This window comes from Antrostomus carolinensis, unplaced genomic scaffold, assembly GCF_000700745.2.
Source record: "Antrostomus carolinensis isolate BGI_N321 unplaced genomic scaffold, ASM70074v2 scaffold14269, whole genome shotgun sequence".
Taxonomy (NCBI): domain Eukaryota; kingdom Metazoa; phylum Chordata; class Aves; order Caprimulgiformes; family Caprimulgidae; genus Antrostomus; species Antrostomus carolinensis.
The window spans coordinates 26716-37851 of record NW_010336549.1 but is presented as its reverse complement, the minus strand read 5'-3'; the positions used below and the strand labels follow the sequence as shown (position 1 = coordinate 37851).

The 11136-nt window shown below is 35.6% G+C and overlaps 1 protein-coding gene across 1 annotated transcript in view; it reads right to left on the bottom strand.

Annotated features, from left to right (window-relative positions):
• Window positions 1-871: 871 nt before the first annotated feature.
• The window catches only part of LOC104530351 (CUB and sushi domain-containing protein 3-like), a 35750-nt gene continuing 25485 nt past the window's right edge, over window positions 872-11136 (bottom strand). Inside the window, exons 10-12 of the mRNA XM_010174907.1 lie at window positions 8775-8840; window positions 6543-6701; window positions 872-1023 (exon numbers count right to left, since the gene is read on the bottom strand). Of these exons, the coding sequence (XP_010173209.1) occupies window positions 872-1023; window positions 6543-6701; window positions 8775-8840 (377 nt within the window). The remainder of the gene's footprint in view (window positions 1024-6542; window positions 6702-8774; window positions 8841-11136) is intronic.

Below are 11136 nucleotides of genomic sequence, written 5' to 3'. Positions count from 1 at the left end.
ATATGGAATATTTCATTGGCAAGTCCAAATTCCAGTTTTGGGCTTTGCTATTCACTGCACTTCTCCCTCCCAGTCCTAATGCGGCTGTGAACTAGCCAAACACGGTGGCCTTGAGCTCCAGCAGCAACTAATAACAGTAGTACTTTTATCAATGATGTTCTCAAAGCAAGTCTGAACTGAAACCAAAACACAGCTCTTCTAACTACTAAGAAAAAAATTAACTCTATCCTAGCAAAACCAGGACACATTATCTTGAGTGATGTTTGTTTTTCCTGTCTGTTCTCTGAAGGGATTTCCTTTTTATGGTTTGAACATGTCCCAGCCACCTGGGCCATTGCTTTTTCTTTTTAACCCCCTCCTTCATCTCTCCTCCTCCCACTTACGTGCTCTCTTCTTCTCCTTTTTAATAGAATAAGCTCAGCCCCAGAACCTTCAAGTGTCTTAATGCTTAATGGGAGCAATCTATTTTGTTTTCCCTATTCATATAACAGTTCAGCATTTTCATGGTATTTCTAAACATATCACCAAAAAGTAAAACATGACTGCTAGCCTAATGATAAAAAATTGCTACTATATTAATATTATATATTATAAGATTATTTGAAATTGATATAATATTATCATTATGAGAAAATTCATCAATGTATTTTTTGAATAAAATTCAAAGACAAAACCAGAGAGCCTTCTATGTTAACATGCATTATAATTGTGCCTACACAGGAACTATTCCCATATTTTCCTTCAGACTGGTCTCCTATATCTTACAATAAAATTTTAATTTCATTTTATGAATCAGCATTGCTAACAAGATTCCATTTGATATCTCTCAGGATTTTTTGAGTGTAGAACACCAGCATGATTTCGAACAAAATTATCCTTCTCTCTTTTTTTGTAGCAGAAATATACTCACAAAACCATCCATAGCCCATTTTTCCTCTTTCAACTTGCTCACAGATGTATGCGAGGGTGCTTTAATGAGATATATGTGGAGCATTAGCCGAGCTTCCTGGCTTTTATACACTCCTGTAGAATACAGTTTTAAAAATTTATATTTGTGTTGAGTAGAGAAATAATTTCATCTTTAAGAATAAACATTTAATCTCTTGCCTTAAAAAGGGAAGCAGGAGGAATAGGGAACATTGTTATCAACATTTTAGTTCAGCAAGATGCATTCTTTTGTGACATTATTATAATTGTGACATTATAATAGAAACTGCTTTTAGGATAGCCTGTAGAAAGGACAGAAAGGAAAGTCTATACACACAGCTGTTTTACTTAACACTTACGGTAACAAGTGTTAGAATAAACATTGACAGTAATCTGATTTGAGATGGAAAATACTGTTCTGAATCAGGCAGAGTGTATTTGAACCTCACATCCCCACTTTCAATATTTGTAATTTAGTCATCAGGTAAAGAAGGCGATAATAGGAACATCCATATCTAAATTATTTTCTAAATGTTAGTGCTAAATTAAATTTTCTAAATTCGAAAATATCTCAAAAAATGGAATTGTTCTTCATCAGTCAATATTACAACAGTTTCTTCCAGACAATAAAACTTTTATATAACCTTATTAACTTTGTAGGCTCAATTAATTGACTCATTTTCATTCCTGCAGAAGAAATATTTAGACCCCAAATAACCTTATTTGTTAATCTGGAGAATGAAAACAAAATAGTACTATATGCATAGTGATTTAATCTTCCATTATAAAGACAATGAATGGTGAATAGTGAAAATACAGTCTAGATATTGACCCTACACATTTTTAACCATTGTTATTAATTAATGGTTTAAAACTTCAGATTTTAAACAGGAGACCTCCCTAGTATGATCATTTCCCTTCTGGTAGAACATTGAAATTACTGTTCATTTCATACAAAGTCTTCTATTTTGTAGAATCATGCAAAGTTATATTGCACTTTACATGAACAAAAGCTAATGATGGCTAAAACTTAACAGAAACAAAACTAAAACTAAAACAAGAAAAAGAAAAAAAAAACCAAAACTCCAAACAATTTTACTTCCACCTCCAGAAAATTGCACCAAACCGAAACTAAAATTCACTAATTTATTGACTCAATACATCACAGAAGAGACTTCATACTGTAAAGGAATTACACTTAAACACCTGCTGTCATCCGTTCTTTTTTTTAATTTATTTTTACTGATTAACTAATGTGGATGACTTCAGACTAGATTTAGTTAGCATGTGTTAGCTACGCATGAACTAAACTAAATCTCTTTTTATTAACTGAAAACTCTAGTAACAGCAGTCTTCTTAATTTTGGTCATTTCCCATTTTTATGTTCATCCAAATTCTCTGATGCGAACAAGACCTGAAGACAGCACTGACAGACAGGAGAACATACTGGCTCTCTGTATTGGGTTTGCCTGGCAAAGTTTTTTGTAGCACAGAAGCTACAGGGGTGGCTTCTGTAACAAAATGCCAGAAGCCTTCCCCATGTCCGACAGAGTCAACGCCAGCTGGCTCCAAGAATGTCCTGCCGCTGGCCAAGACTGAGCCCATCAGTGATGGTGGTAGTGCCTCTGTGATAACATAAAGGGGAAAAAAATAAAAAAATAAACCTACACAACACCAGCAGCAGTCAGAAGAGATGACTGAGAGTATGTGAGAGAAAAAATTCTGTAGACATCAAGGTCAGTGAAGAAGGAGGGGAAGAAGGTGCTCCAGATACTGGAGCAGAAGTTCCCCTGCAGCCCATGGTGAAGACCACGGTGAGGTAGGCTGTCCCCCTGCAGCCCATGGAGGTTAACAGTGGAGCAGATATCCACATACAGCCCATGGAGGACCTCAGGCCGGCAGGTGGTTGTGCCTGAAGGAGGCCGTGATCCCATAGGAATCCCACAGTGGAGCTGGTTCCTGGCAGGACCTGTGGATCCATGGAGAGAAGAGCCCACACTGGAGTAGGTTTGCTGTTAGGACTTGTGACCCTGTGGGGGACCCAGGCTGGAGTAGTCTGTTCCTGAAGGACTTAACCCCATGGAAAGGACATGTGGAAAGGATTCATGCTGGAGCAATTTGTGAAGAACAGTAGCCTGTGGGAAGGACCCACACTGGAGAAGTTTGTGGAGGACTGTCTCTTGTGGGTGATACCCCGTGCTGGAGCAGTTGAAGAAAGTGAGGAGGAAGGAATGGAAGAGACGTGTGATGAACTGACTGCAACTCCCATTCTCCATCTCCCTGTGCCAGAGTTAAGTTGAGCTCAGGAACGAGGGAGGGGTGAGGGGAAGGTGTTTTAAGATTTGGTTTTCTTGCTTATCACCCTACTCTGATTTGATTAGGAATAAATTAAATTAATTTCCATGAGTCAAATATGTTTTACCCGTGCTGGTAATTGGTGAATGACCTCTCCCTCTCCCTGTCCTTATCTCAACCCATGAGCCTTTAGTCATATTTTTCTTCCCCTATCCAGCTGAGGGGAGGGAGTGATAAAGTGGCTTGGTAGTCACCCGGTGTCCAGCCAAGGTCAAATCACCACACTCTCCAGTGAAAAAAAAACATAAGTAAGGCTGCACAAAACTACTACCTAATACAGTAATGGAAGGAAGGAAATACTCAGGTATTTAGTGCTCTTTGCATCTTAAGGTAGAAAATGAAGAAATACTGAATAGTTTAATATCGGACTGCAGTGCTGCCAAGAGACAATTTGTGAGATAGTAGAGTTTTCAGACTAATAGTTAGAGTTTTGTATACATGGTCAGAAGAAAATGGTGGACGATGTTATTGTGTTAAAATTAATTCCAGAGAAGAAAAAGCATGGTCACATCTGTCTTGCTGGCTGCTAATCTGAGAAAAAAAACAACTTACAAAATGGAAACAGATCACATGCCTAGATAATATTCCAACTAAGAAAAGACATTTAACTTTGTCCACTCTGTTAGTTTATTCACTCTAGGCTCTCACTACAGACTATGGCAAGACAGGCTTCTCAGAAGTTCAATTCAGGTTAAGATGCAAACTTCCTCGCTCTTGTCAGGAGCTGCAGTAAGAGACAGGGCAATGAGATTCCTAATTCATGTTTCTCATTTACATGCCAAAATTCACAGTACAAAAGCCTTCTCCACATTAAGGACAGGTGATTACCCTATAGCAGGTATAATTATTTATAAATCATCTCTGAGCTAACAAGCAGTGTTACTTTCATGTTAAAACAACACTGAGCTCAAATAAATGTGCCTTCATAAGACAGGGTTTACTCTCTAGCCTTCAGGACTGCACTAAGATTATCACCCAGTGTTTGGTCACTTCAAAAGCTTGGACAGTGTGCATCTAGAAATCATTTGGAATTTTGGAAAAAAAATAAATATCATATTTGCCATGGATGTGTCTTACAAATGTACATTAGGAAATGCTTTCATGAGGCTGAGGGCTGTGGTGTGTGTACATGAGCATGAACATTATGTACGTACAATCAAAGAAGAGCATAGAGAAAAATTATCCCACAGACCAAGGCACCTCTGTTCTCTGCTAATTTACAATGGTGGATGCAAGCACTTCTTGGTGAAAAGACAATGTACTTCTTTAAAGCTAGCAACTGGTTTCCTAGTGTACAAGACAGTGTTTAATCTGAGCCAAATAAACAAATAAAAGCTGTACCTTTCTGTTCTCTTAATCCATGCAATAGCATTGCTGGTTTTACTCATGCTAACCTGATCAAAAGAACATGCCTATTTCTAACCTGTGACAGACACGTATACTATAATTACAGCAAGCACAGGTGTTAAAATAAAAAGAAGTAGAAAAAAAAAAGATGCAGTAAATGATGGCATGCAAAACAGTAAGTGCTGCACAGGGAGAGAACTACTTTTCACTTCAGAAACCTACAAGTTGAATATAGTAGAAATCAGCTTCCTGGCATCTGAATGTCTTTTTTGATCCATCCCTACTTCCCTGGCACTAAGATACTCTTTCAATATACAGGATCTCAGTTTTCTATCTGCAAAATAGGGAAATAAAATAATATTAAATATCTGATGACATGTGCAGTGCCTGTATGAAGAGTGAAAATGGGTATTTGTAATAACTTTTGTGTCCAATTGAGGAAATCTTTTTATTTGGAGGAGGAGGTTGGTTGAATGACAAAACACAGCTTTTACTTTTATTAATCCTAAAAATATGAAATATTACATCTGCTGCACCTAATACCCCCATAGAAATTACATTGCTGAAACTAAACAGATATCATATGATAGAATAAATTCACTCAGATAACCAAGACAGACATGATTGCCAGTCAGAAAATACTTATGAAACATTCAGTCCATCTACAGCCTCTCAAGTGTGACTCTTCAAATCACATATACAAAATACCTTCAACAGACAAACCTAATGACAAAAATTCACCACTCTACTGGATACTATAAACTAAATGCTCAACAGAAACAGGGATTCTTTGGCCCATTACATTCTTGCTGTAGACCACTCCTCTCAGAAACACATGGGCCGAACTTTTCTCACTCTTTTTTTCCAGCAGTTTTATGTTCTGTCACTTCTGTCCTGCTAACAGCTCTAGCATAAAGAGTGATGTTAAATTACTTCAGAGAAAGGGGTCCTTAAGTGATGAACTAGATTAAAACGAGCAGTGTACAGCCTATACATAACTATGATTTTTAGGCTTCTTCAGTCCTGGCAAAAAGTGTTGTAGCCAGAGGGTGAAGTTTCAAGAAACTTAGAAGTGATAATATTGATTTCAGGTGTTTCTTTAATGCTTATTCACACCCCTGTGTTATAGCCTGTCAGTCCTGTGGTTTGACAGGCCCATTGTCTGTGTGGCTGAGATGTTTCAATCAAGGGGCTGACAGAGTTTGAAAAATAATAAAAAACTATAAACCCAAATATTTTTAATGTATTTTTATTTGCTTGCTTGTCAAGCCATATCTGTAGTTTCTGCTGATGGTTCACAGCATAGAGAACTGTGCATATTGTGCCAACATAACCATGGCAACGGCGCTTTGTATGGCAGGGACTGTGGAATATCACAAATCAAGACTGCAATCAAGGGCTTCTGAAACCACAGCATGAAGGGTAGCTACTTCTTTCAGCTATATCAGTTAGTCTAACAAGTGTCATCTCTCCTTGCTCTCCACGTTCGTTAAGTATCTCCGCCTTGCTAGGTCAACACATATTGATCTCATCATATTGCTTATTATTCATTAATAGTCTATTGGAGGGAAATTGTATGATTAAGAAATATGATAATCTCAGGAACAGTAATTTGAGGTTATTTATAATGTTTAAGGAAGAAGCATTAGAATTAGGATAATTCATTCACTCCTCATTGACTATTCACTCCAACTGTAATAAAAACCTGGGAAATTAAAAAAAGGGAGAGAAGGAAAAGGTGGAAAAAATCCCTGCCTTTGAAAAGGAACTGAACTAGAATGAAAAATTCTTTGATAAGCTAAGAAAGTTTCCAGAAGATCTTAAAAGTTTATGTATTATGCAAAAAGTATCAGGGACCCAAACTGTATAAGGCAGAAAAAATTAAATGGAAATGAGTTTTTCTTATCCCATACCTGATAACAGCAATTCCATATTGCTGTTTGTAAGTGTTGCATTTACTCTTCCTGAAGTTGCATTGAAACTGGTGACTGTCAACGTCATGGGCTGTTTCTTGCTTTTGTAATTGTAAGATCCTTTCCATATATAATTTTGGGCAAATACATCATCAGGAACTATACAGACATCAAACATGTTTCAGTACATTTTGCAATATTTAGCACTTATGATGTCAAGCATCCAACAAAATATATCATAAATATTAACATTTTCTCTAATTTACCCTGTCTATTTTTAAGTTTACTAGGCATAATCTTCACATATAAAGCATTGAAACCTGGCATGAACTTTTATGAAAGAATTGTATTTGTACTGCAGAATACAGTCACAACTGTACTTTCATTTGCTCCTTTCCTCAAATATGGACATGTTCTAAAATTAAACCAACTTCGCAAAATATGATTTAACAGCTGTAACCAAAAGACCAGATTCCTCCACTGCAGAATCTTTTCTATGTCTGCACAGATGGGCAGGAACATACAGATAGGATTAAATTTTGCAGAAATTAATATCAATTTAGAGATAATTTTTTATAAGCATATTTAAATTACATTAAAAGATTATAAGCATCTTCTTTATTACATAGTCACTTTTTCTAATAAAAAAAATATATAAGAAGTTTTGTCTTGTCTTTAAAACATTACGAGCTTCACCAAGAGAAAAAAAAAAAAAAATCACCTAATTTAAAATTAAAAAGAGATCATAGACTGCAGGGAAAATAAACATGCTAGATTCAAACCGTTGCATTTAATATATATCATTATCCAACTGTAAAATTATTACTTTAAGTAATGTTACTCCAGTAACAGTATGGTTAAAAAAAAGTTACCTATCCAGTAAAAGGAGATACATGTAAATAATTAAAATCTTAACATGAGATATCATTCAAACAATTAAATTGAAGGTGATTTAGGATGGGTTTACTACACTTTCCAAAGGAAAAGTATCAAACTTAGCTCTATTAAAAATAATGACTATTTAAAATCAGCACTTTCACATTATTTGGGGTCACTCACACTGAATGTAAAGCTCTGGGTTTGTGCATGCATTGGCATTTTGTCAGATAAATGCAGAAGAATACTTGCCCCTTTCTCTCTCAGGATATCCCAAAATTCAAGACTGGGGCACACTGGAATACCTGAAAATCTTCCTTCATCATTTATTCTATGAGTCACAGAGACAGTTCCTAGTCTATTTCTGTGTGCATATATATATATTTTTTGACAAGTAATCACATAAAACCAAAACACCTAGATACTGATGTTCCTCGCAAACTGCAAGTGAGGAAATTGCATGGTGCAAACAGTCTGATGCTGTTGATTTGTGATCTGCCAGAAATTTATTTCCCTACTTTCAGGAAAACTGATCTTTATGTACCTTATTTGCAATTAATTGTGATTGTACAAAAAACTTCTGAATGAAAAAAACTAATATGACTACCATGCAAGTACATCATTGACGAACACAGTTGTTAAGTAGTGTACAATGTGTTAAAAAAAAAAAAAAAAAGGAAAAAAAAAAGTCCCACAAAACTCCTTACACTAAGGAATGACTAAAATATTCATTGTTGGTAGACTTTTAATAGGATTATAATCAAATTTAATTTTAGTTAAGGAAACTTTCTTCTTCAAAAATTCTTTTCAGTGGACAGAGAAAGATTTCTCTTAGATTGAGTTATGACATCCAAAGATAGTCTTCCTTAGCAAATCAATTAAAGCTGCAGTTGACTTTAGATGGTCTTAGAGAGACTACCTTCTCTAGGCTAAAATTAGCTTTTTTGAAGACTAAGTTGAAGGCTAACACTGAATTATTTAGGTAAAGTAATTTAAATTAGCAATATGTAAAAGAAGTGTAAGACTGTGAAAAAACTGAAATAACATGTCTTTATTTCTGTCTAAGTAATATAGTTTCTGAATGGGTAAATTGCATGGGATCTTACACAGAACATTGATTTCAGTGAAACAAATAAAACCCTCATCACATAACGATTAGAAATTGTATATGGATATAAATAATACCATATAGTCTAGATTAATATTGGGCAATAATTTAATTAATGTTATTTTTGTTTTGATAATATAATGCCTAATCTAATATTATTTATTTCCTGTAAGTCATTTAGTGCAATTCATTCTCATTGTCTTTTCTACAGAAATTGTTTAAAATTATATATACATCAAAGTACTTACCACTTAGTTTGGGGCTTGGAGTTCCCAAAGCTGGTCTGGGGTCCTTCACTAATATTTTGGAACCAGCTGTTAGAAAGAATGAGTGCCAAAAAAAAACCCAAACCAAACAAACAAAAAAACCAAAGGAGCAAATACGTTACTTGGAAACTAGGAAAATAATTTCCATAATGGAATTTATTTGTTACAGAGGATATAAGAAGACCTTTCAAATACACATGAGATTTCAGTCAGTATCAATAATAGAATCATAGAATAATTTGGGTTGGAAGGGACCTTTAAAAGTCATCTAGTCCAATCCTCCTGCAGTGACCAGGGACATCTTGAACTAGATTAGGTTGCTCAGAGCCCCATCCAACCTGACCTTGAATATTTCCAGGGATGTGGCTTCTACCATCTCTCTGGGCAACCTGTTCCAGTGTTTCACCACCCTCACTGTAAAAAATTTCTTCCTTACATATAGTCTATCAAGCCTTAGAATCACAGGAGCACATGCCCACTGATTTCTTCTGTTGCCGCATTTTCTCCTAAATCAGTCACCTGGATGCTACCAAGTAATTTGCAATACCCGAACAGTGTAGGCTTTCACTTCAGAATCCACATTTCAGAATTCACAGTTCTGGACTATGCACCTAATATGTGAGTTCCACACAAAATAACACTATGAATAGTGCTTTGACTGGAAGCAATGTAACACCAAACAGTGAAGAGCTACGTAACAAGGGCATTTTAAATCATGTTCCTCTCCAGGATTCAACTATCTTCAACAGCACTGAGACCATCTCGTGTTCAAGATATAAAACCCAAAGATGCATGTTTAATTTTTTCACAATGAAGGAGAAGGTCATTGTTTCTTTGAAGAACAGTAACAGAAAGAAACTAATGAGACTGTCCACAGTACCTCCAACTGCTCAGATGATTTGAGCACTGGAGGTTGCAGAATTTCATTTCTTCTCTGCTTATAGCAGGAACTCTCCCACCACTGATGATGATGAACTAAATGCAATGGGACAGTGTTATTTCCTGCAGCTGAAGCTGTTTTATTTTGCAGAAACTAATTTGAATTCACTGGGCTATAAAGGAGACACATAATTCTGTTTCCTAATGTAGAATACTCTCATGTAACACTAGGCTCCATTCCTTGCTCCAGTGGTTATTTCAGTATTTTCTCTTTTGGATCTTGGCTTTGAACCCAGGCCTTTTCTCTGATTGATATTAAAAAACAAAACAAAACAAAACAAAAAACAAACAAAAAAAAACAGACAAGAAAAGCAACTTCCTTCTCCTTGAGTGAAGTATTTTTTTCTACATAAAAAGGAAACTTTAGTAAGAAGTACTAAGAATTTTCTTTTTTTGAGAATAACTTTTAGCTTCTTGTAGAATGCTTGCTCTTGGTATATAGATTAAAACTGGCAAGAAACAAGGGCAGGGGTTGGAATTCAACCTAAAGTTCTCATGGCCTGATACTACTGATTGATTAATCTGTATTTCCTCTCTGCTTTGAAAGAAACTTGCTGAACTTCACTGAACGTGGCTGACTTGGAGGGTATGCTTCAACAGCATGTGCTTTTTGACTACATCAAGCTCAGGTCAGAAGTATCTGGGTTATACTTTCCAAAGAGGTTTTATATAAAAAGTTGCTGAGTCAATCATCAGCCTTGTCAAGGTGGATATATTTCTAGTCAAGAACTGAAATTTTAAATACAAAATAATTTAAATGCAAATTTTAAATACAGACCCAAAATGAAAACAATTTACCTATGGAGTGTAAGTTTCCAGGTCCAGATATTTGCTGAGTAGGACTTTCAAGATTGCAGTTTTCTATTTAAAGGACCAATTTCTGATTTAATTCCCCTACAGATCCTTTTAGAGCTCTCAATTCCAAATGCTTTATTCCTTTTCATCCATTTGCAAATTATTTTTGTGAAGTTCACAATCACAGGGGAACGGAACAACCTGACCTGGTGCTCTTCTGCTTTCTATATGACAGAGATGTTTCACCCCTTTGTAGCAGGTAAAACTGAAAATATTTAAGATATATTTTACTTTATCTAATTACAGTTAATACTTCACAATATGTTGCTAATTCTTAGCTTTCTTCACTGCTAAAAAGCAATAAGCAAGACCTCTGATACGAAAAATTTTTGCATTTCTGCAGAATTGGGAAACTAAATTATATGACAAGGTAGATACACTCATAGTTAACACAATATTTTTTAAAAAAGTCTCATAAAGGTTCCTTTACTATCAGTTAAGACAGATAATTATATTAGTTTCATTATCACCAGCAGAAAATTCTTGGATCAAAATACAACCAAAGACTCACATTTGGCCTGCCATAATACTCCCTGAGTACTGAACAAGT